At 42.5% G+C, this 26811-nt stretch overlaps 1 protein-coding gene across 1 annotated transcript in view; it reads left to right on the top strand.

Annotated features, from left to right (window-relative positions):
* The window catches only part of FGF2 (fibroblast growth factor 2), a 65101-nt gene that overhangs the window by 21133 nt on the left and 17157 nt on the right, over positions 1 to 26811 (top strand). Inside the window, exon 2 of the mRNA XM_069104871.1 lies at positions 22186 to 22289. Coding sequence (XP_068960972.1) covers positions 22186 to 22289 — 104 coding nt within the window. The remainder of the gene's footprint in view (positions 1 to 22185; positions 22290 to 26811) is intronic.

Genomic DNA, 26811 nt, shown 5'->3' with positions numbered 1-26811 from the left:
ATAGAGGCTAAGTGACTTAACAAGGATTACACAGATAGTATGTGCTTAGGGATGGTGTTTATACCTATGTCTTCCGACCTCGAATCCAACCTTTTCACCTCCACGCCAGAAAGAGTACACAAAGAAAGAGCTTTGGGGGCTGTGTGTGTGGGAAACGATAACATTAAAAAATAAAGACCATTGGCTCCCCAAGGATTCAGAGGCCGTCTAATCTAACCCCTTCATTCTGTAGATGCAGAACCTGTGGTCCAGGGAGATTTAATTCTCAAAGTTGTACAGATAGTAAATACTGAGGGGCAGGATTTGAGCCCCAATTTTCCGAGTTCAGAATCATTGCTTCTTGCATCATACCATCCTATCTATTTTCTCAGTGAGGAGTTTGACCTCAGCTCCAGGACCACCTTTCCATGAGGCCTTCCATTTGTTAGAGGCCCTTCCCACTCAATTACCTTTTATCGGCTCCTATATATTTTGCACGTATTTATTCGTGTTTTTGCTTTTTCTCCTATGAAATGTAAGCTCACTGAGGACATTGACTGTTCTGTTTTCTTGGTACCTAGCACACTGCCTGTCACAAAGCAGCCACTTGGTAAATGCTAGGTGACTGATTGATTTTTTTTAATCTAGCCCAAATGGTTCTTCTCTTCAGACCTTCCATAAGATGGTCACATCCACAACTAGGTGGCGCTGTAGTGGATAGAGTGCCAGACCTGGAGCCAGAAAGACTCATCTCTCTGAATTCAAATCTGACCTTAGACTCTTACTAGGTGTAACCCTGGGGGAGTCACTTCACCCTGTTTGCCTTAGTTTCTCATCTGTAAAATTAGCTGGAGAAGGAAATGTCACACCACTCCAGTATCATTGCCAAGAAAACCCTAAATGGCATCGCAAAGAGTCAAACACAATTGAAATGACCCAACAACATGTATAGGGATACCCCAGCTCATTCTCCCAAAGCAAAATCAGTTAAGTCTCTCCCTCTGGGTTCTAGGGTTTTCCTGACAGGTTCAGGTGTCTGTCTGTAGTGCTACCCTTTTGGACGTGTTCTCTCCCCACTTCAGTCCTTGCCTCTTCACTTAAACAAAGCCAGGCAGGGACCTTCCAGTATGGGTTGTTATGGCCTTCCTGAAGCAGGGTTCCTAGCCCCTTCCATGCGAGGACTGCATCAGTCAAGCATGTTGTACTGTTCTGCCATTATACACATATAGTTCTTCTCCTCGGGTAGAAATGGCACTCTTGGTTCATCAGTCAACTTTCTGTTAAGTGGCTAATTACTTGACACTTGTAAATACTTGGTTTATTTTAAATACATTTTCAAGTATTCACTGACTTGACATGGTAGCTATATATTTCTATTCTATATGGAATTTTATGTGGTTAAATTAGTCACTGTTTAGAGGCAGCATAATGTAATGTTTAGAGAAGCAGCCTCAGAGTCAGTAGGACCTGAGTTCAAATCCTGCCTCAGACGCTTACAACTTGTGTGATGCTGGCCAAGTCCTTTAGTCTCTGTGCACCTCAATGTCCTCATCTGTAGAGTGGGGGTTTCATCGGATCTAGTGGCCTTCTAAAAGCTTCTTTGGGCTTTAAAGCTATGATTGTATGCCTGACATCTGATTATTTAGTCTCTCGGTCTTCCAGACAAGTCTCTAAGACTGTAAATTATAGGGAAGTGGAAATGCCTACTGGGTGGTGAGCATTTCCACCCCAGTCGTTGCCTACAGCAGTGAAATTACGGGTTAGGCCAAAAAAAATGTCTTTAGTGTCAGGAAACATGACGCGCAGAGGAGAGTTGCTTTAGACTCTGGTTATAGGTAACAATCTCCACCTCGTTGTTATTTTTAATTAATTCTGGCCTTGCTCTGATTTTATTAGCTTGTGACTTTAGGCAATGGCAGGAGCAGCCCGGCCCCAGTTGCTTGGTTGTTCTTCCCCCCACGGTTGCTTCCCCAGGGTCCCCTCTCCTCTTGGTCATTTCCATGGGTCCCTCCTTTCTTGTTCAGTTCACCAAGCATATGTCATGACGGGGATGCAGGCGAGAGTTTTCCTCCACAGGGCCTCTGTAGAAGTCTTGGAGATGGGCCTTGTACTCTTGGCCAGTGTCGCAGTTTTCCAAAGTAGAGAAGGCAGCAATGCTCGTCCTTGATGGAAGGACGGACTGCTTGGACCTTCTTCAGAAGGGACTCATAAAAGTCGCTCTTGTCCCCAGTGTCCTCTAAAAGGTGTTTTCCTAATGATTATCCCCACTGAAACCGAGAGAGAGAAGGAAGAGGCGATGAGTCGCTGGAAAGCCTGGGCTGCCTCTGCTGGCCTTCCCTGAAGCCCCTCCTTTGCCAGGCTCTCACACACACACACTGCTCTGTTTTCTGTGCTGAAGCAGCCCAGACTGTGTGACTTTTGTAGATGAATGTGAACTCTTCAAACCAGAATAGAAGTTCTGGGAATGAGAGGCCCTGCCCCCCCTTGGCCGGATGCCCCTTTAGGGAGGTGGGGTCTTGTAGGGTCGGCCCAATTGGCTCCCTTTTGTCCATGGGGCACTTTAGTGTGGAGGGAGCATCAAATTCTCAGAGCTCTTCCCAAAAATGATTCCAGAAGTGGGAGCAAAGAGCCAAGAGTGGGCTGGAGCCTGGAGGTGCCCCATCTTCTGGGGGAGGCCGGGAGGCTTGTTTTAAACACTTCTTGGCCATAGTTTTTGCTTTTGGCCCTTGATCTTTAAAGCTGTCCTCTCCTCCCTAATTCTCTGGTCTTAATGGGGACCTTGTTTAGCAACTCCTTGAGGATATTTTGAAATCATCAACACAAGTTATTCTAATTTTTTTTGCTTTTTTTTTTTTGGAGGGCAGTTGGGGTTAAGTGACCTGCCCAAAGTCACATGGCTAGTAAGTGTGTCAAGTGTCTGAGGCCAGATTTGAACTCAGGTCCTCCTGACTCCAGGCTCCATTCACTGTGCCACCTAGCCACCCCATTCTAATTTTTTTCTAAACATGCCTCCAATACCTTGGTCAAGTCACCACCGTGGACCTCAGTTTCCTTCCCTGTAAAATGAGACAGTGAGACTAGATGGCCTCTGAGGTCTCTCAGATCTGCCTGGAGAGGTGGCCAAGGATTTTTCAAGTGAGTTAATCATTTTTGAAGGTGGGTAGCATCTGGTCCTGTGATTTTATTAGTATAAGGGAACTCCTAGTAATCCTTCTACCATACAGAGAGTGTAGTGTTAGAGTTGTCTGGGAAACTGAGGCTAAGTGTCAGAATGTCAGAATCAGTCAGTGAATGTCAGAGGCAGAATTTGAAACTGGGTCTTCCTGATTCTGAGTCCAGCTCTCTGTTCACTAGACCATAATGCTTCTTATTTGTCATTTTAAAGTTAAAAAACAGATCCTGTAACAATTGTTCACCCTTTTAGGATCATTGTATTTAGATTGCAAAGGGTCAGCAAAGATCACTCAGTTCAATCACTCAGAGGCATGCCCATAAATGTTTAACAACCAGCTGGGGTGCAGGGAAGAGGGATGTTCCCATGACACACCCATACATTTTATTCTCATTATTAATATTTTCTCCATCACTTTCTTAGGTCTAGACCTAAGAAAGCCCTGATTTGTAGCATGTACTAATTTGCAAGATTTAAAAGTTCACGCTGAAAATTTAACAATAGGCTCTCCTGAGCTAGTTTGAGCACATTGCTGAGTAATATCTTATAAGGGAAGAAACTGAGACTCAGATAGTTCAGGTCACTTGTCCAAGGTCAAGTAGGGAGTAAAGAATAAAACAAGCTCCTGGTCTGCTCCAAACTTTGTGTTCTTTTCACCATCATTTTCCAAAGAATGGTAGTGGTAAACTTTATTTCACCTATTACTTTCAATCTCCTTTGCTATTGAACTGAAAGAACAATGTATACAAGGTCTATAATAATGTAAGTGAAAAGTACCCCAAATGATGCTGAAGGTTGTGTAATTAGAGAAAGATGGCGGACTGCGATTGTAGGATGTTACACCCATAGACAGGCACTAATGTTTGTTTTTACTTAACTTTTTCTTTGTAACAAGGTAAGGCTTATGGTTGGGGGTGGGGGAATGATGGGTAGGGGGGATAGATCCATAAATAATTGTGACAGAAAAACAAAAGGCACAAATCTAACTTAAAAAATACCTTTTCTGTTAGAAACATTTATCTTGGCCATAAATCAGAAAAATGGTTTTGTCTTCATTTTATTCCCCTCCCCATACCATTTAGTAGTGGGTACCTCAGATCAAGGAAGAAGCATCAGGTGGGATGGGGAGGAAAATGGACTAAGGTGGTGAGGAATATCTCTTGGCAAAGAGGTGGTAGGCTGTGGGTACTGAATGAGACAGGCATTTTCAGACAATGCGTGGATGAGTTTTGCATCACTCTCCTTATTTGTTTAATGGGAGGGAGTCAGAGGAAGGAATGGGAGTAGCAGTAGTAATACTAAAAACATGGAAGAAGAGAAATAAAGTGTCAATGAATTACTAAAGAAGAAACAAACCAGAATCTAGCAGAAGGAAGTTGAGAAGGGAGCCAAACAAGGTGATTTTATTATGATGGTGTAAAACTTAACGTGATTTTTTTTTTAATCCCAAGCTACAGAATTGAAGGTCACAGGTTCACTTACAGTCTTCTCTTTGTGAAATGTATGTGCCTTCTGATCTTTTTGTGTTCTTAACAAAAAAAAAGAGAATTCAAGCTAAAAGTCACAGGTCTAGACAATATCCAGGCTGACGAATTCACCTGTGAATAATTGAGAATGTCACAGCCAGAGAAACTTAAGGAAGAATTGCACAGTAGTGGTTCTTTTTGGATTTTTTTCCCCGTTATCCACCAATTTCAATCATTATGCAGACATATTGTGTGATATTGGAAGATTGTTAGGTCCAGGGGCAGGGGTTCTGTACCTACTCTCTCTCCCTATGGCACTTATCTGCTCTGGACCCATGTAGTCTAGACAACATTCAGGCCTGAGGGAAGCTGAGCCTCTGATAAGAAGGGACTGAGTCCCCCTTTCCTTGCATTCTTTGACTCTAATAGTCTGCCATAGTGGCACACCAGAGACAAAGTATTTAAAACAGGCTTTGGCTAATGTTTAGTTTTCCAAGGGGGTAGGGAGAGAGAAGAAAAGTATTGAGTGGGCAATATGAATCAGGTATGGGACAGGTATTTATTTCCTACAACAAGAGAAATGCTAAAAGATGAAAGACACAGCATGAATTGACAAAATGACTTGAAATGGGATTCATTAACTTAACCTATGACTAAAATTTCATCTAAACATGAAGCAATTTCCAGGACTAACGATTAGCCGTTTTACATCTCACCTTGGCTCTGCACTGTCTCTCAAAGTCCATATCTGCTGAAAACTCAGGCCAAGGGTTTGATTTCTTCCTCTTGGTGGTCATCTCTGATGAAGATGCTTCCCTTGCCACCGTGTGAACCACTCATTGAACCCAGGAATTCTGGACCTCTTAAAGTCGTTAGGTCACTTTCAGCCCTGGAATAGCCACCTTGAAAACAAAGTTTAGTCACCAACATGGGGAAGGAAACACAAAGCTGAAAAGGTAGTGAATGACTTAGAGCAAGCTCATCTACACAAGTCCATGCTTCCTGTGGGACCAGTCACATGGTTGGGGAAGGAGCACCACCCATCATCCCCTGACCCCTCCCCCCCATGGGAAGTTTAATGACTGAAAGTCATTACTATTTATTATTATATTTATTATTACATAAACTATTTTTCACATGGAAGAGTTGCAGTAGGACAGAAAGTCAGAAGCTATTTCTCCTTTTTAAAAACCCATTAAGTCATTGGATATTCCCTCTCAGTAGCTAATGAAGGGATTACTTTGTCATTTCAAAGAATCCAAGTCTTTCAGCAAGGACTCACACACATGACTGGGTCATCCCCAAGTCACCAAGTACTGAGCCAGCACACATGGTTGGCTGGAACCAAGAAGGTCAGCTCAGCTCAAGCTCCATGGCGTGGCCTTCATTATGCTCCAAATGGAATCAGTGAGACCGAACCCACTCCCAGGGACAAAGCAGCAAGAGCTAATGGGTAGAGTCTTTATTTGGGTTCAGGAGAGCTCAGGATCCTCATCAGACTCTTCTTGCCTATGTGACCTTGGGCCACTAAGTTTTCCTCTCTGAACATCAATTTTACCATCTGCAAAATGGCGATAACAATACTTACATGGCTACCTTCCTGGGGCTACTATGAGAAAGTGCTTTATGAATCTTAAAGTGTTAGGTAAATGAGAGATACTGGGGGATGTAACTGATGAGAATGAGTTGAGTTTGTTGGATTGTGCCTGTGTGTTATGGGAAACTTCCTATGAGCAAAGTCCCTCTGCAGTGTGGATAGACACCTTTTCTGCATCTCTAACCTCAGGGAGTTGCTTGGGTCACTGAGACCTAAAATGACTTGCCCAGGGCTACTACACATCAGAGATGGATCTTGAACCCCTGAGACCAATGTTCTCTCCACTGTTCCATACTTCCTATCCAGAATTTCCTTATGGTAAATCAGGCACATGGATAGCATTTGAAGGGTGATGTAAGATAAAATAATAAACAATTCGAAGTACCCTCTGCCCCCTGGGACTTCTTGCCATGATTTGATGTCTCCTCCCAGAATTTCCTTTGAAGAAGGGCACCGAGGCCAGCCGTGTCTCACTCTTCTCCAGGATGTACATGGGACTTTCTCTACCATACCCCTGCACTGGGTATTCTTGTGCTACTCCCAGCCCCTTTTCACGTGTTTCCTTGATATGTTGTCTTCCCCCATTAGAATGTAAGTTCCTTGAGGACAGGCATGATCTGTCTACTTTTATTTGTATTCCCAGTCCTTAGCATAATGCCTGGTACATAGTTAAGACCATAATAAATGAAAGCTTGTTACCTGACTGTTCTCCACTCATTTCTCAGTTGGGTCTGACTCTCCATGGCCCCATTTGGGGTTTTCTTGGCAGAGATATGGGAGTGATTTGCCATTTCCTTCTCCAGTTCATTTTACACTTGAGGAAACTAAGGTAAATAGAGTTAAGTGACTTGTCCAGGGTCACACAATTAGTAAGTGTCTTGAGACTGGATTTGAACTTAAGAAGATGAGTCTTCTAGACTCCAGGCCTGTGCACTATCCACTGCACCATCTCATTGCCCTTCTTACCTGACTGACTGATAATTAATACTAAGCTCCATAAGAAACCAAATGAACTTTCCTTGAATACTAATGGAACCATCCAAGTAGCTAAGTTCATAGAATTCTGGAGCTTCTGGAAGGGAGCTTCAGGGTTATCCACTAAATTCTAGGCCAATTTCCTCATTTTAAAGATGGAGAAACTGAGTCTCTGAGAAGTCATAGGGGGCGGCTGGGTGGCACAGTGAGTCAAGATCCGGCCCCGGAGTCAGGAGGACCAGAGTTTGGTTCCAGCCTCAGATACCCACACACAAAAAAACTAGCTGTGTGACCTTGGGCAAGTCACTTAACCCCAATTGCCCTCCAAAAAGGAAAAAAAAATTCATAGGGTTAGTATAGGAGGAAACTTAGCAATGGTTCATGCTCTTCATTTTATGGACTCCAAAACCAAGGCTACAGAACCCAAATGGCTGCACTATTAGCTGGCACATATATATTTAAATTTCAAACACCTCATCCTCTTTTCCAATATTTGTTATTTTGTGAAGCGGAGTCTATTGGAAATGATCTAGGTCTGACGCCACTTGATAAATCCAAGACCAGTGTTAGCTCTTGTTTAAAGCTGCTGTACCCAGGAGACACAGGGGGATTTGGGGGAGACCCAAGAAGCTAAAATGTCAGTAGACAAGCTTACCCACAGATCCCCACTACCCACGGCTGGCAGGACATGGAGGTTTCAAGCATGACAAGCCAGGGGAATTCCCTAGAGACCAGGCGAGGCAGATCCATCCTGCAGCCACTGACAGATGGGAAACCTTTGCAGAGGGCAAGTTTTCTTGTCTCCACCCAATCTGCTGGAGCTGTCAGTGGGAGAGTTCTTGGAATCCTCTTTTCTCCTTTTTTCTCCTCCCTAATGCGCTTCTGTCCCTAGTGGCTCCTGTGCCTTCTGTGAAGCAGCTGAAACATAGAGAAGACTTAGCTTCCTGTATTACACACTTGAGCTGCAATGTCATAAGGTGCCAGATGGGCAGAGTCCCTACTCTTCCATGGGTCATCCGCCTGTCTTTCCCATCATTCTTGAGCAGGATGGCTTTGGCATTGGAGTAGCCTATCTGTTGAATGGGCTTGGCTGAGTGTGCCACAACAGGGTATACTCATACCTGTCGGCCAGCCAGAGCAAATACTTTGTAAGTTTGTGAAATCATAAATCCAGTGGGGAACAGGCTTTAGAGGAACAGGAAGTATGGTAACTGGTTGTTTTTATGGACTAAAGCTGCCTGTGGCTACCCTGTGTTGGCAGAAGACAGCAGTCATTCATTAAAAATAATTTTTAAAAATTGTTCACTTTTAGATGGTTTGGCTTAGGGGGAAGAAAGATCTTTGGCACACTCTGGGGACTTTGGTAACAATGTTGTGTATTTATTTTAGCCAGTCTTATGAAATGCAAACAAAGCCTCCATTCTGAGGGTAAGAAGAACACTTCTATTTGATAAATATGAATACAGGTAGAGAATTAAATAGATTGAAGAAAGCTATATTTTATTAATAAAGCAATTCAAATGGTTCCTAAGACTTGGTGATTCTGCCTTTAGAATATCTTATGACTCCCTAGTGATCATTCCTGGACTGCGGTAATGGTTTCAGAATTGTTTTTCTGCCTTCAAACTCTCCCCTCTCCAATACATTCAAGTCAATTCAATAAGCATTCAACAAACAATTCTATGTGTGCCTGTTAAACACCTAATAGCATTGGGGAAGGCGCTGGGGGAAAGCAGCCTGCACAGAAACACAAACTACACATATAACCTTTGGTCTAGGGATCCCCAGTCTTTGGCCTTAAAAGAGTTAGAATTGGGAGCACTCCTAAAATAGCAATATCTCTTTTAGGTTTCTTATTGTGCCCACCTGAAGTTTACTCTTAGAAATCTTTGAATATAGCTTGTGCACTTTTATCTCCGTATTTTGACAAACATAGACGTCTCTATAAAAGTGTCCTTGGTTCCTGTACAAGCACTCAGGTTAACAAATCTGTATTAGGTAGACTTCAACTTTTATTTTACCTCCAGAGAATTACAATGATGGGGATGAGGAGGAGGAGGAGGAGGTTGAAGAAGAGGAAGATGATGAAGATGATAAAGATGTAATTGCTGAAAAACTTTCAGGGCCAATTGAACGTTGGATGAAATGTATGCTATTTGGCTACTGCATATGTTACATTCTTTTTATTATGTCCAAGATTTTTATGAAATTGTGATAAATTAATTTCATTTAAATAAAAATAAGCCAGTAATTCTCATCGATTGTTTGGCTGAAGATGTGAATGGGAGCACACGTTTTGTTTCTAAAAAAAGGTGGTGGTGGAGCGGGGAGAGATGGCATCCCTACATTGAATTTGAAAATCATCACATGCCTCTTTGTCCCCTTTCTGTGTGTTGCTGAATGGAACTGGAGGAAATCATAAAAAAATCCCATCTGGGTCAACTACAAATTATGTCATCGGATCTCACTTGGGCCCTGCCTGTAGCAAGGCAATGATTTTACTCCTCCTTAATTGGGTCTGTCCACACTCTCCACGAGAGCTATTCCAGACCTTCCCTCTTCTCAAAGCTTTCACAGTTCTCTCCTCTCCCTTCTCAGGTATATTGTCTCATCCTTGATTAATCTCAGCTCTTTCTCAAACTCACTCCTCTCTATGCACCTAGTCATATGCTTTTGGTGTGGTGATGACCCTGTGTTCTTGAAAGCTATTCCAGTGAAGGTCCCCTGGCAGGTGATACTACACTGGGGAAACATAGGTTACAAACTCAGGGGTGGTGAACTATTACATGTCTTCTTTTTGTGTGAGTGGACCAGCCTAGGGAAGTTAAGAGAGCTTGATTACCAGGTTAGCATTGGGTGATGGATTTTTTTTTCAATCACAAGGAAGTATGGGAAGAGAAAGGAACTTATCCTTTGTTTTTGGTTTTTTTAACCTTATTAATATTGCATAAACTGAGGGGGAGTCCTCCTATTTGGGGGGGAGCGAAGGTCTATGCAATCATTTCCCCCTCCCAACTTATATTAACAAGATGCGACGTATACTCTATTACCTTTATCAGATGAGGAATTGATCAATCAGAGGCATTAAACTAAGCGCCAACAACCTAATTTATCATTTTTAAAGGAATGAAAGCTATTGGATATAATAAAATAATCCAGCAAAAGTATATGGGGATTGACTGAGGATACCCGGTCATGGCCTGTATGTCTTGAATGAAATAGTGAACAAGTAGAACCTGGGCAGCTAGGTGGTGCAATGGGCAGAGCCCTGGGCCTGGGGTCATGGAGACTCATCATTCTAGTTCAAACCTGGCCTCAGACACTTCCTAGCTGGGTGACCCTGGGCAAATCACCTCACCCTGTTTGCCTCAGTTTCCTCATCTGTAAAATGAACTGGAGAAGGAAATGGCAAACCATTCTAGTATCTTTGCCAAGAAAACTCCAGATGGGGTCACGGAGAGTCAGACACAACAAGAGAATTCTGGGCATTCAAATATAGGGGCTGGTCTAGAGAGAGCAGTCCTTCCCAGGCCCTGGTTGGGAATCATCTGAGGATGGGATGGAGAAGAGCATCTGTCTCGTCCTCGATCTCCACCAGAGGATGACCTTGGCAACTTCACAGAATTAGATTTTGGCCTTCATGTTGGTAGTGTCCCCCGAGCAGCAGTGTCAGGATCGAAAGTCAAGGGAAAACGAGGTTCCCTGAGAAGAGGGGGCTTGAGGACTCTACAAGAATCCCGGCAAGGGGCGGCCAGGTGGCTCAGCGAGTAAGAGCACCGGCTCCAGTGTCGGGATGACCTGGGGATCAAATCTGGGCTCAGAGACTCAGCACCACACCCAGAAATAACTGGCCGTGTAACCTTGAGCAAGTTACTTAACCCTGATTGCTTTAAAAAAAAAAAAAAGAATCCCAGCAGAGAGCTGCGTCATGCCTAAGGGGACTTGGTGAGAATCGCCCATGGGACAAATGGGCTTCTGGCAGCCCTCAGCTGTATAACCGATCAATCAAAGGCCAAGGGGGAACAACCTAATTAATCAATCTGGAAGGAATAGAAGCCATTGAACTCAGTGTATATTTGTGTAATATATGGCCCTGGTTTTGTTTGTTTGCTTGCTTGCTTGCTTGAGGAGATGTAATGAGAGGGATCTCAGTTCCTCCCTTTTGGATAGCTCCTTGGCTCTGCCCCTGTGACCTTTGCCTTCTTCTTTCGTTTCCTCTCTCTAAGGTATTCACTCAGATATCCCACAGTGTACAGTCTCATGCACGTGGATGTGGCTTTTCCCTGGACAAATGCAAAGTGAAAGCCAGCCTCGCCTGCTCATCCTGGGCCACTCTTGTCCAGGTGAATGACACCCAGCCTATGGCAGACCTTCCCCCCTTTCTCTTGACATCATGCTGCTGCTGGTGAAGGACATGGGGTCAAATAGCTCTGGCTCGTCTCTTGTAACCAACCTGTCTTTCATTTTCTCTCATGCATTTTCCTTGGTGGAATTCTTTTGCCCAGCTCTTCCTGGCATTCCTCTTCTTATGAACCTTTCATTTCTCATTCTCCCCATTGCACTCTGGGAAATAGTAATTTTGGATTCCTCAGAGCTCCCAGAGTTCCATGACTCAGAGCCATACAATAACACACCCTCATCACAAAATGTCTCCTGTTATTAAAGTTATCTGCATTTATTGTTTTCCCCTCTTCTTGTTGCAGTCATCTCAGTCATGTCTGACTCTCCGTGACCCCATTTGGGGTTTTCTTGGCCAAGACACTGCAATGGTTTGCTATTTCCTTTTCCAGCTCATTTTACAGATGAGGAAACTGAGGCAGGGTGAAGTGACTTGCTCAAGGTCACAAATCTCTATGGTTAAGTCAGTCAGACAAAAACCATTTAAGTACCTACTATGTGCTGGGTCCTTTGCTAGGAACTTTACAGGTGTTATCTGATACTTATAGTAGCCCCGGGAGGCAGGTGTTATTGTCATCCCTATTTTACAGTTGAGAAAACTGAAGCTGAGAGGTTGAAGGACTTGCCCAGGGTTACACGGCAAATAAGTGACTGAGGCTGGATTTGAACTCTGGTCTTCTTGAGGCTGTATTCACTGAGCCACCTCCCTGCTGCATAGACAGGGCCTGTATCATACAAAACTCTTCATCCCTCCTCACATCTACAGCAGCAGGCTTGTTTGAAAACATGAATTTATTGGACGATTATGCACCTTTCATTATTTCCTTTGGGGAGTCGATCACTGTGCCCATGCCATACATATAATCCTTACTTAGTGAAAGCGAAGCCATCCTTAGATGCCCTGCTTTGTTGGGAACAGATGGCAGAAACTTCCTTTGTGTGAGTGGTGGGAGAGGCAGCTTGCATCATTGACAGAATTTCTATGGGCTGGGGAAGCCGTGCTGGGTTTCCCATTAACCTGCATAAATACTATAGCACACACTGCTGGGTAATTGCTTGTTCTCAGCCGGCAGGCCCAGACTGGGCCTCAGCAGAGGGTTAGACACAAAAGGAGCTGTTGCAAAGGAGACGGTGAATTCAGCCCACATTCTTCTGGAGCTTTTGGTCAGCTGGCCTGTTCAACAAATTACTTCATTTCCTGAAAAATGTAGGGAATGTTTGCTTTGCATCATTCCTCTGTTTTCTAGGGGCAGGATTAGATTTGACATTAAAGAGATCCTTTTGACCTCTAATTTTTTGTGATTTCTTCATCTATAGATGGTATTAATAAAAAGAGCTCAATTTTAATAGCACTTTAAGACCTGTAAGATGTTTTGCCCATCTCCAATGATCCTCTCAACAACCCTGTGGAATAGGTCTGCTTTTACTGTTCCCATTTTATGGATGAGAAGACAAGCTAAAAGATATCAAGTGACTTGCACATGACTAGTAAGGCAGGTTTGGAACTCAGGTCTTACTGCTTGCAAGGCTAGCCCTCTATATACTCCGTCATTCTGCTGCCATTCATTTATATACTTTCTTCCATGTTAAGTGGCAGGGGGTTAACTATGAAAAACTGAATTAAATCATAACTTCAGAACTAGAAGGGGTCTTAGAAACCATGGGGTCCAACCTCATCATCTTATGGAGGAAGAAATGGGATTAAAAACTAGTTACCTGGGGTTGTTATTATATACTTTTTATGTATATGTGTCTGGGGGTGGTGAAGACAGAAGGAAAGAGAGAATGAGATATGAAAGAGAGATTAGAGGAATGGGAGAGAGAAAGAGAGAGAGAGGGAGGGAGAAAGGAGGGAGAGAGGGAGAGAAACAGGGAGAAAGAGAGGGAAGGAGAGGAAAGAGAAAATGGGGAGAAGAGAGAAATTAGGAAGGAGAAGAAGGAAAGGAAGAGGAATGAGAGGGATGGAAGAAGAGAGGGAGGGAGAGAGTGACAGAAAGGGAGGAAGGGGAAAAGAGGAAGAGAGAAGGGAGGGAGGGAGCTATGGAGACAGACAGATCCAGAGATAGAGAGAGGCAGAAAGAGGGAGAGGGACCAGCTTTTGATTATTCACGTTTATGCAGGGAAGCAAAGCCGTGGATAAAGGAGTTTGACATTATCTACAAGTCACTTGTATTCATCTCTAGAATCATTTTAAGTGCAATAATGACCTGATGAAGAAGCAGCATGGAAGTTGTCTATCTCCTTCTCTCTCTTAATAGCTTCCCATGGTCTAACATCATGCCTGAAATAGTCAGCCCATTTAGACACATGAGGCATCAGCCTCAGCAGAGCTGCCCTCTCTCAAACTTTCCTTGGAGCAGATGGTTAGATGAAGATGAAGTAATGAGTTCAAATGCAATTGCTCTGAGCCCCCAGTTAGGAAATTTCCTAACATTTAGGAGGATACTGGGCTCTCTGTCTTTACATTTCTGTCTATTTTTAGTTAAATCCTGGTCCCTGTGTTTGGGACCAAATTCAGTTAATTTTAAATATATGATTAATGAAAAAACAGGTTATTTCTATAGTGTCTCAATAAGCAATGGAAGGAGGAAGCAGGGAGTTGAGGTGAGAGCCAACCTCCTTCTAGGACTTTCATCAGGGCTTGAATAGGTAGCTGACACTGGTGGTCAGCCCAAGTCTTCTGCTCAGATGTCTGTAGTGCTCATGGTCCCCCTTGATATCTACTTCTCAACCACGGCTCAGTCCTTCTCTTTCTCCTTTCCTTGGTTTTGTTTGGGCTGCTGGTTCTTTCTGGTTCAGCTCTATAGGGTCCCACTCTTACTTCTCCCCTTCTAAACCCTCAGCATATTTATCTGGTTCTGAGATAGCCCCTATCTTTTATACAAGTATTTTATGGAATAGCCAAGTCTTACATGCTATACTTTTGATTGATTTAGTCCTGGTTTTGATTAATCTAATCACAAAGTATTCTTATCTAGCAAAGGAAATTACTTTTAAGTGGGATGGGATAATTAACAGTATTCCAGCTAAGGAGTTTGCATATTATCCAAGAGACAACAGGAAGTCACTGAAGACTCTTGAGCAGAAAAGTGACTATTGTCAGACCTGTGCTTATAGAAGATTATTTTGCCTTTTTTTTAGGGGGAAGGTAGGGCAATTGGGGTTAAGTGACTTGCCCAAGGTCACATGGCTAGTTTTTTGTGTTAAGTGTCTGAGGTCGGATTTGAACTCAGGTCCTCCTGACTCAAGGGCCGGTGCTCTATTCACTGCACCACCTAGCCACCCCTATAGAGGATTATTTTGGCAGATGTGTGGATGATGTATAAAAAAGGGAAGAAATTGGAAACAAGGAGGCCAGTTAAAAGGCTATTACAAAAGTCTAGGTGAGATATGGTAAAGGCTTGAATTAGGGTGGTGGGTGTATAAGAGGAAAGAAGGAAATGCTAAATGATTGTAAGGTTGGTGATGTTGGCTGAGAGGGAAGAATCCAGTAAAATTCCTAGCTAGCTAATCTCAGTGACCAGAAGGATGGTAGCACTGTGGATAGAAATAGGGATGTTTGGAGGAAGAGTGGGTTTTGGGAGGAGAAAAGTAGTTCTGTGTAGGGCATGTTTAGGAGAGATGCCCATGGGACATCCAGGTGGAATTCCCAGTAGAGAGATGGTTATGTGGAACTGATGTTCAGGATATCAATTTGGGAGTCATCAACATAGAGATGATTATTGAACCCTGCCTGCTCACAACATTACCAAGCAGAAACACAGAGAGAAAAGAGAATAGGAATCAGGGTATAGATATGGAAAATGCCTCAAATTAGAGAGTAGGATAGAGATAATGACAATAAAACTGGAGGAAAAATCTTTGCAGTGTTTCTTTGATAAAAGTCTGATTTTCAAGATGTATATGGAATTAATTCAAATTTATAAAAATTAGAGCCCATATCTCAAGAGATAAGTAGTCAGAGAATAGTTTTTGAAGAAGAAATATAAATTACAACAACCATATAAAAATACTACAGACTTTTATTAGGGAAATACAAACTAATACAACCCCAAGTTTCTATGTCACATCCATTAGATTGGCAAAGATGAGCAAAAAAGGAAAACCAATGTTGGGGCTATGGGAAAATAGGTAGCTTGACGTAGTGTGGTGGAACTAGATGGTACCAGCATTCTGGAACCAGTTTACAACTAAGGCTCCTTAGGTACTAACCTGTACATAACCTTTGACTCTTTGATCAAAGTACTAGTCCTATAGCTCAAAGAATTCAAAGAAAAAGTAACGGGATGCATATGCACACAAATATATTTGTAGCAGCTTTTTATAGTGATAAAGAACTGAAAACTAAAGGAGTACCCATGAATTGAGGAAGGACTGATCAAATTTTGGCATATCAATGTAATGGAATACTGTTATGCTGTAAAAAATAAAGAGACAAACTCATTTTACACACTCTTATATAAATATGAATGGCATATTATGGTGACATTACAAGGCACTATGAAAGTTTTTGATGTCGTTAACATGAGTTATTTCATGTAGATAAAGCATTTGTTTAACATTTACTGGGTACAAGGCTTGCTTGCTGTCTGTCTTTTGTTCTCAAAGAGTACCATTGACATCAGGGAAGTGATGCCAAGACATACAAGTGAATTAGATTTAAGTGATGGGAGGGATATGCAAAATCACCAGCCTTACTTTCTCCTTCAGAGCCATTTGGGTCCAGTGGCCAGATATAAATCAGGGTGACCAGCATGCAGTGGAGTCTCTGGCATTTCCAAGCTAAGGTCTTTTAACAGGTCTTAGTTTGACTGAGGCAGTACCCATTCAGTGATTAGGGCTAGATAAGAATTGAGGCAGAGAATGGCCTCTTTACCTAGTCAAAAATAATAAAAGGCATTGTGCTAAGTAAACAATATACTGTGATTCTTGGAAAAGTTCTGGTTAATAACATTCTTAAATCTGACCTTAATGTTTCAATAAAAGTGTTTGGAAATAGGAAAAAAGAAGAAATAAAGGAACGATTTCAGAGAAACCTAGGAAGATTTGCATAAACTGATAGAGAAAGAGAGGAGCAGAACCAGAATAGTTTATACAGTAACAATAATATTGTAAAGATAAACAACTTTGGAAGACTTAAGAATTCTGATCAATGCATCAACTAACAATGCTTACAGATGATTCTAGTGCTTAGCACAGTGCCTGAAACAATCAGTGCTTAATAAGTATTTGTTGACTAACCGACTGATAGAGGATTGATGATAGAGTAAGCTACATATCTACTCCTTACAAAGAGGTGATAGATTTGGCATACAGAATGTGGCATATTTCAGTGTGGGAATTTGTTTTGCTTGATTCATCAAACTCGTTACAATATTCTTCCCCTCAATGGGGGAGGAAGGCAATAGAGAGATAAAATTAATTCTCTTTAATTGAAAAAAAAGTAAAATTGAATTTGTTACATTAAAAAAAAAGACAAATGATTCTATAAATGTGTCTTCAAGGAGTAGTGAAAAGGAAGATAGGACGAGAACTAGGAGAAAGCAGAGAGCATCCGGAAGGAAGAGGATGGTCACCAGTGTTGGAGATTTAGCAATTCAGTTGCTGCTGGTAATCTTAGAGCAGTTTCAGCTGAGATTGAAAAGTGTTGAGGTGTGAGAAGTGAAGGAAAGGCATCAAAGTCACAGGCAGAGGAGGATTGGTCTCAACAAAGAAGAGAGTTGAATTTTGGTCAGAAACTGGAGCAAAGGAGGAGACTGTGAGGGAAGATGTCAAGAAATATTGAGGTATACAATAGGTAAAAAGTAGAAACTCAGAATAGAAGGCCTCTATTTTCCTATTAAAGAGAGAAGGTCTTCCATTGAGAGGGAGGGAAAGAGGATGCTTTAGGAGGTCTGAAGAGAGATGATAAGGTTTGCAATAACCTTGGTGGGGAGTGTGCTAGAAAGTCAGTTGGGGAAGAATAAAAGGAACAGTCTGTAGTAGGTGAGGTCCCAATTAAGATATGTTATCCAGGCATCAGAATTATGTAACTTCTCTCTAAATCTGCTCAATAGTCTTTGAGGATGAAGAAATGATGAACAAGGAAGGGGAAGAGAGAGATGAAAGGTTAGGAGGTTGTGATCAGAGAGGAACTTCAGCCTTCTGGATTAAGTTCCTGTCTTTAACAGGTGATGGCAAGATCAATTAATTGATTAACAGTTATTAAGGACCTACTATGTTTCAGGTCCTGTGCTAAGCAAATGGAGATATAAAATGGGGCAACCTTCTTGCCCTACAGGAGCTCACAACCTAAGGGGAATCCTTGTTTGTGGATGTGATAAAATGATTGTATGGGTCATGGGAGTTGGATGAGGCCAGCATGTTTGAGGGGACAACAGTGTATATATTGAAAACCCAAATGTGGGGACAGGGACTGAGGAGGAGGGGAAACCTATGAGAGAGACACTGGACCCCTTGAGAAATGAAGAAAAATATCTGGTAGATGACTGCCACCAACATCTAAAAAAAGGTGATCTAAGCAGATCACAGAGATGGCAGAGGGTTGGTCTGGAAGAGGTGGTGGTGGGGAATAAGGATTATGTGTACTCTAGGCCCAGCATTTTGGTAGGCATGGAGAAGATGCAGTGCTTCTGGGGGAAGCCAGGTTTTCATGTGTAAGAAGATGGAAGGAGGGGGTGGCTAGGTGGTGCAGTGAATAGAGCACTGGCCCTGGAGTCAGGAGAACCTGGGTTCGGATCAGGCCTCAGACACTTAACACAAACACTAGCTGTGTGACCTTGGGCAAGTCACTTAACTCCAATTGCCCTCCAAAAAGCAAAAAAAAAACAAAACCAACCCAAAAAGATGGAACAAAAGAAGAGATTCGAGGTGAAATAACAACAGAATGGGGAGGGAGGACAGAAGGGGATTTGGCTGGGAAAAGTGAGTGGGAGGGGTCAGAAAGTAAGAAGGAAGTTTGCTAGTGTAGGGTGGGAACATAGGGCCCCCACCTGGAGGGCCCTGTAATAACAGAAGCTGGGTTAGCTGCTTCTTCCATAAGCAACAAGGAAAACCTCAGTTCTCTTTCAACTTGGCCTTTGCTTCACATATCAAAGAACATCAGTATTTGATGTCAATATCAAGTTGATATCGTATCAGATCTCAGTATTTGCTAAGAATGGCCATGTTTAGTGGCTGAAGTGGCTTCTGGATGATTTTGTTCCCCTTGTGGTGACTGATTTACATTGAGTTAAACTTCCTTAGGAAATAGTGGTGGCCTCTTTTAATTCATGCCTGTTCTTTCATCCATCTCTTATTTTCAGTGTCAACACTTGTTGTAGCCATGTTAGGATTGCCCCAACCATGCATAACACCTTTCCATTTTTAATTTTTCTGATGTATTGATTTTGATCTTTGCTCCAGCAAGTCTATGGTACACAGAGCGCTCATTCAGAAATGGCTCTCCCATTGGTAACCAGTCATTTCGGGCCATATCCAGTGTCTCCAACTCCTTTCTGTAAGAAAGCATTCATGACATGGGGAGTGGAGGCTTCTCGTCACTTCACAAGCCTTTTCTCATTCCTCAGTCACATTTTTTGCCATTGCTTCTTCACCTTTGCAACGAAGTCATCAAATAGTGAATATGTATTGATTCACTTGACCGAATTTTTAAATAGAAATTTCTCTCCCTCTCTGGTCTCTACAACCAAAGTAGGCACATGGGCTGCATTTAGCTTCATGGAAATATTGGCTGGGTTTTTTTTAATGCTTATTCTGAGCACTTCAATATGAAATAACCAAACATCTAATGCAGTTATTCTTGCCGTGTCTTAATCCTCATCCTTCTTGACATCTCTCCATCCTCTTCTCCAGGCTTTAGTGACATTGCTTTTTCCTGGTTCTGCTCCTGCCTGTTTGACCCTCTCTCCCTCCTCATTTCCACCTTCTGGCTTCCTTGGCATCATCCTTCACCACTCAGCTCAAACCTCAGGATAGGAGGCCTTGGCTTCTCCTGCTCTGCCCCATTGTAAGTGCCTTCCCTTTGAAATTATCTCCCATTTCTGTGGCATATATTTTGTATGTACACAGTAATGTCCGTAATATCTCTCATGAAGCTATGAATTCCTTGAAGACAGGGTCAATGTTTTTTGCCTTTTTTCTGTGTTCCCAGAACTCAGTACAATGCCTGGTACATAGTAGGTGCTTTATAAATGGTCATTGACTTACTTTTTGGATGTCTGTTAAAATGATCTCTGCTTCACTAAGAAAAACCGGCTTTCTCCCAGTTTCATTATATATCAAGAATGTCAAGAATGGTATGATTCAGTTCCTCCAGTCACATTTAAATTAATGTTGATAGGGGAGCCAAAAATAATGTGATTCTTAACCCTCTCTTTTCTAATACTTGACCACTGTCACTTCAAAAGCAGAAGAGGCAGCATAGAATTGAGGGCCAATTTGTATTCTCCTCTCCTTGCCCCTTCCTCTCCCTTTACCCCTCTCCCTCCTTCCCCCTTTTTCTCCCTTTTCCCCTCTCCCTCCTTACCCCTCCCTCTCCCTCTTCTCCTTCCCCTTCTCCCTTGCTCTCCCTTTCCCTCTATCCCTCCTTCCCTTCCCTCTCCCTCCCTTTTTCCCCTCCCCCCCTCTCTCCCTCCCTCCTTCTTCTCCCTTTCCCTCTATCCCTCCTTCCCTTCCCTCTTCTTCTCCCTTTTCCCCTCTCCCTCCTTGTCCCTCCCTCTCCCTCTTCTCCTTCCCGTCCCTCCCCTTCCCCCTTCCTCTCCCTTTCTGTCTCTCCCTTCCCCCCTCCTTTTCTCACATTGCTGCATCCAATTACTCATAAGCCCATACTGAGCTAGTCTGGCCCACAGAAAGTAGACAATTTGGTGCAGCGACCATTCAGAGAGCCCCACCTTCCCCAGTAGAGCCTTCTAGAGTTTACATGGTACTGGCAAAGCCTCAAGCCAGGGCCCTTCTGTGTCCTGAAGTGATGTCAGAGTTGGCTTTGTGTATTATTGTCTGTAAATAAACACCCCAGTGCACAAACAGAAGGGAGATCCGAAGGGACTCAGAGGAAATGTTAAGAAGTTGACCTTGCTAATATTTGTGTTAACATTGAAATGTTATCTTTGATCGAAATGTGAATGCTTTGGATTTGAATGGTTTTAATCTTTGTTTTGTTTAAGGAACATTTTTGGTCACTTGTTGAAATCCTTAAGAAAAATGTATTAGGTTTAAGAAAATGAACGTGGCCATTGTGGTGTGATGTCTTAGCACAACTGTGTAAGATCACAAGTGTGAGAATTTGTGGGCTAGCCTTAGACTTAATCATGTGTGTGTCACAGAGACCTTTGGAAGTCGGGTGAAGCCTATGGCCCCCTTTTTGAAATACTGCTTTTAAATGCAGGAGGAAAAATAAATCAGATTGCAAAGGAAACCAATTATATCGATGGTTTCTGTGTTCCAATAAAACTTTATTTGAAATGTAAGAAGTCAAAAGCCAAATCAGTGTCTAAGGCTGGGGTTCTTAGCCTGGAAGTATTTGAACTTGTCATTCTAAAAATATTATAAAATGTGTTTCCTTTGTAATAATCTGCATTTAAAAACTTTATGTTGAGAAAGAGACCAGCAGTTGCATTAGCCAAAGGGGTCTGGGCTCCAAAGGTTAAGGGTGCCTGTTTTAAGGAGAAACAATATAGGGTGGTTGAGAGAACACAAGATGATTGAAGTCAGAACATCTGGATTTACATTGGACCTTACTGTCTGTGTGACCCTTGGACAAGTAATTTCTTCTGGGCCTCAGTTTCCTCCTGTGTAAACTAACTGTCCTCTTAGGTTTCTCTCTGTACTAGCCTGTGAATAAGTCTAAATAAGGTTAATAATAATAATAATAATAATAAATAAGGTTCATAATAATGCTAAATAAGGTTAGTAGCATTCAAGGCTGTGCTGGTGCCCACTCATACCAGTGAATTTTCCACATGAGCATTTGTACTTCAGAAATCTGCAAAGTCTACAATTTGATTCATTTTGTTGGTTGTCTAGACTCTAGAAACTGATGGAGAAAATCTTCCTAATGCAAGTTAAAGTGGACTCTGAGCTTATTTTTGAGGGGAGAGAACCAACTTTTAAACATTTGCCCTCTTCCTCTGGGTTGTATTTCATCCAGACAGAAATAGCTAATAATGCATTCAAAGACAGAGTGCTAAATCTCCGGAAACAAAACAAAACAAAATAAAACACAGCTGAGAATTCTTTCTTTAAAAGGTTTCATAAATTTTTTTAAAATGTCAGAGTAGATAGAGTACCACCCCTAGAGTCAGGAGGACCTGAGTTCAAATTTGGTCTCAGATACTTACTAGCTGTGTGACCCGGGGCAAGTCATTTAACCCCAATTGCCTCAAAAAATAAGTCAGAACTAGACAAAACCTGGAGAGAAGTCACTTGCTAAAGGGCACACAGATGGTCAATGTCAGAGATGAGGTTAAGACAAAGGTCCCCTCACTCCTTCCCAGTTGGCTCTTCTTGTAAAATGTGGGAGTTGGGTCCCCATGTCATCTATGCATATGGTCTCAGTGGATCTGCAGTCATTGGTCCCTCTTGTTTTTCTCTTTTCTCAGTTAAGCTACAACTTCAGGCAGAAGAGAGAGGAGTGGTGTCTATTAAGGGTGTATGTGCCAACCGCTATCTTGCCATGAAAGAGGATGGCAGGTTACTGGCTCTGGTAAGTAATCGTTCTTGTTTTTTTTTTTAATAAAATGTTTTTCTTTCGATATTCAGAATTAGTAGGAGTTGTCATGACATAAAAATGTTTTACAACCAGATTTTGAAAGTTTTCTTAGATTGAATAATTTCATTAGAATTTGTTTATATGGATTTTTGGGGGTTGGAAGGAAGCCTTCCAGACCTGTGATTTCATTGGTATATGGAACTGTAGCAATGAAACCACCACACAGTGAATCAGTGAACTACACGTGACTTCCAGTGTGGAGTTTGCTTTTACCAATGCTAATTTGCAGCTGATCCGTATATACACACACACACACACACACACACACACACACACACACACACACACATATATATATATACGATCTTACAGAATTGCCTGAGGAAGCAAGAGTCTAAGTGATTTGTCCAAGGTCACTCAGTATGTGTCAAAGACAGAATATGAATCCAAGGTCTCCTTACTCCAGAATCTCTCCATTATATCACTCTGCCTTTCAAAGGGGGCAAAGCTAACTGCATTCTACTTAGCATGCAGGTTTTGTCTTCGAAACTTAGCCAGCTGCATACTTCAAAGTAAATAAATGATTTAGATTTTTTTTTTTTGTGGCTTGGAAATAGAAGTAGTAGAAAGTTTACTCTTTGTTACGTTTTTAAGTACAAGTAGTTTGAATAAATGAGGGGAACAAAACTTATGGCTGAGAAAATGGAGGCAGCAAGGTGCTTTGGAAAGCATACTGGGTCTGAATGTTGGCTCTGCCATTTATTACCTCTCTGGACTTGGATAACTCATTCCCAAGTCTGGGCCTTATTTTTCCCCAAAAGAAAAAAGGAGTTGGATTAGTCATTTCCAAGTTCCCTTCAAGGCTATGATTATTGGCAGCCAAGGAGGAGAGAGGAGCTTCTTTGTATCTTGTTCCTTTCATATGCTGTGGTAAGACAACTCACCTTCTTACACTTTTGAATGCAAGTCAGTGAAAGATTATTCCATACAGTGTTGCAAGTCATGACAGAGGGAAGCAACAGCTGATACAGGGAGTTTTTATGTAGTATATGGGCTTTTGAATAGGATCCATTTCCTACAGGTTGAATTGTGGTTGAGTAGTTTTTCGGTCACGTCTAACTCTCTGTGACCCCATTTGGGGTTTTCTTGGCAGAGATACTAAAGTGGTTTGCCATTTCCTTCTCCAACTCATTTTACAGATAAGGAAATTGAGGCAAGCAGGGTTAAATGATTTGCCCAGGGTCACACAGCTAGTAAGTGTCTGAGGCTGGAATTGAACTCACTAAGACTAGTCTTCTGATTCCAGGACCAGAGCCCTATCCAACTATCTAGCTGCCCCTTTCCACAGGTACTTGGAATATACAGAAAACATGTTGCCATCTGTGTTTACAGTCTCAGAATTAGGGTTGCTTTGGGCGTTGTATGCTGTGTTTAAGGGGAGGGGAGGTCTGTCTTTTTGTTATTGCGAGATCCAATGTCTAGAATTAGAAGCAGTCTTAGAGACCATTAAGTCCAAACTCCCTTCCCACCCCTTATTTTTCAGAGAAGGTGACTGAGTCACAGAGAGGTTGTGTCTTGTTCCAGAGTCATACAACTCATAAATGTAAGAATAGGGATTTGAACCCAGGTCTCTCAGCTTCTTGTCTAGGGCCCTATCCACCACTCCATACTGCCACTTCATAAGAAGTGGAGGTGGGGTGGGGTTAAAGGAGGTCAAAGGGTGGGGTCAGATGTGGCTGCCCATTTAACACCAAAGTGGAGGGTTATTCTATAATGGTATTACTCACTCTCAAGAAGGGAAAGTTCTGTATCCCTGTTTGTGTCACCACAATGACAAGTATTTTCCCATCTGCCTGGCTGATATCTGTCTGGAATGGGGGAGCCCATTGCCCTGCTGCTTAGAACGGTGGGGAGGTAGCCGCCTCGTTCCCAAAGCCAGAAGTGAGGCCGTTGTTTGTAGCTCTGTGGAATAAACTGCATCCTTCACAATGGAGTGTTTGTGGGCACAAATCCACAGGAGGAGTAAGAGAAGGAAACCACAGTGATAGCCTGGGGCCTGAGAGGCAGGGAGGGCTGTGCAGAAGGGTGATGCATCATGATAGGGACTTGTCCGGACAAAGTACCAGGACAGCATTTGGGTTCGCCCCATCTTCTCTGTGGCTCCATCCACACTCCTCATATTGGAGCCCCGAATGCTTCCCCGGCAGTCTGGGGGTTCCCCTTTGGCATTTCAGTGAAGCTAATGGACCTCTTCTCAGAATCATGTTAATAAAACAGAGGACTCTAACAGAAACTAAAAATTGGTGAAGAAAAAAAGATTTCATTTTTCCCAAGTTCACAGAACCCATGAAATCTACCCACAGACCCCTTGGGGGTCCATGGACCCCAGGTTAAGAACTCCTGTTTTAGACCCTCATCATTTTCCTCCAGATGTAGGCTTCACTTGTGATTGATGACCACAGTTTTCCTTACCCAGCAGCCTTTGCAAAGGGCTATATGTGTGCATCCCACTACAACTTGGGCACCTAATTCAATCCTAAAAACCCTGGTTAAATGCTTTTGTACAGAGTATTTTCAGAAGAATTTCAAGGACCTTTGGTCTGTGGTGTGGCAATGTCCCTCTGCCAGAACAGATCATAATCATTCTATATTGTTGTGAATTGTTGTGGATGAAAAAATTCATCGCGCCTGATGTAGCCAATTTAGGGGTGAGCTTTTTCTAGTTCAGATGAGAAATAGTTCATCTCTGAACCCATACTTGGGATCATAGCAGTACAGACCGTAGATTTAGAGCCAGAAAGGAACCAATACAATCCAATAGACATTGATTAAGCACCTACTATATGCCAGGCAATGTATAAAGCCCTGGGATTACAATTAATAAAAGAAAGACTACCCTTGCCTTCAGGGAGCTTACAATCTAATGAGAGGAGACAAAAGGCAAAAAGCAGAGGGGGAGAGGGTGAAAGTACAGGGTTCCTTGTTGTGGAGTTGAATCCAGGCAGACCCACAGATTCTGCATCAGAGAAAGGATCTGGCTTTGTATAAACATTGAGTCAGCAGCACCCAATGCAAGGGGAATAGCCTGGAAGGGAAGTTGCTGGCCTTCACAAATGACCTGTGGCTCTTACTTTCCTAAATTTTCAAATAGTGATGATGATGATGATAATAATAATAATAATAATGCACTAAATAATAATAATTAATAACGTCTATATCGGGTTTTACACATAATAGTCTTGGTTCCCCAATTGTGTCCTAAAAACCAGGGGGCAGCTACTGTCGCCACTGCTGCTGTTTCCAGGGGACATTCCACTCATCTCGGCTTAATTGTCCTAGAATGTTCTCCCTCCCCACCTCTCTAGTTTCCCTCAAGGCTCAGCTCAAGACTCCTGTCCTTCGAGAGATGCTTCACGGTGCTGCTCGTCTCCTTTACTCCTAGGGAGGTGCTGTGGGGTCCCTGGCTTGTGCAATTATCACAGCTTTTTGTAGCTCTTCCAACCCCCCCCCATCCCTCTCTCTCTTCCTTCTTTCTCCCCATCTTTGTCTCTGTCTCTCTCCATCTCTTCCCTTCCCTCTCCTCTCTTTTTACATCTCCTTCTCCATCTCTCCTTTTCTTTCTTCATCTCTGCCATATTCTCCCTCTCTGCCTCTCTGATTATAGAGTTGGGGGTGGGGAGTCCTGAGAAGTCATCTCATTCAGTTCCCTCATTTTTTTTCTTTTTTGCCCATCTCCACTTTTTTATCTTAGTTTCATTGCTTTATTTTTATATCACCTGCATTTATTTTTTAAGTTCAATTTTATTTTACATTCAGACCTGTATTCTCAGTTCATCAAGCCCACTTCATGCCTGGTTAGCCTCATTTACTTTTTGGACAGTGAGAAAGGAGAGATATGAATCAGACAAGAATATGATTGAATAGATTCAGAGATGGTTGGGTACCCAGACTCGTGGGAAGTGATGTGCATCTGGCCAGGTAGGCCTGAACCATATTCATGGCCCAGTGTCAACATGACAGGTCTCCAGTGGAGTACCCCCAGGGATCTGTGCTGTCTAACAGTTTGAATGAGTTAATTGGTTAAAGGCATAGGTGGAATACTCATCAACCTTGCAGATAACATAAAGCTGGATAGGACAACTCATACTGAATATGATTGAGTTAGGATCCAAAAGCATCTAGATGGCTTAGAGCACTGGACTGAATCTAATCATGTGAAATTCATTAGGGATGAAAGTAAAGTTGTGCACATGGGTCCAAAAAATCAACATCACAAATATTAGATGCATGGTTAGACAACAGTAATTCAGAAACAGATGTGGGGGTTTCAGTGGACTCCAAGCCTAATGAGAATCAGCAAGCAGTGTGATGTGGTAGCCCAAAAAGCTAATGAGATCTTGGGCTGGCTTAATTAAGATGGGCAGAGATTCCAGGAATAGGAGGGTACCCTCTGCCTTTATCCAATCTCACCTAGAGTATTGTGGTCAGTGGTTTGAGAAGGACATTAAAGTGTACA

The sequence above is a fragment of the Petaurus breviceps genome, unplaced genomic scaffold (genome assembly GCF_028583685.1).
Source record: "Petaurus breviceps papuanus isolate PSGF00001 unplaced genomic scaffold, PetGlider_PUasm1.0 689, whole genome shotgun sequence".
Lineage (NCBI taxonomy): Eukaryota > Metazoa > Chordata > Mammalia > Diprotodontia > Petauridae > Petaurus > Petaurus breviceps.
Note: the sequence above shows the minus strand (reverse complement) of the source record. Positions and strands in the feature narration are given on the sequence as shown.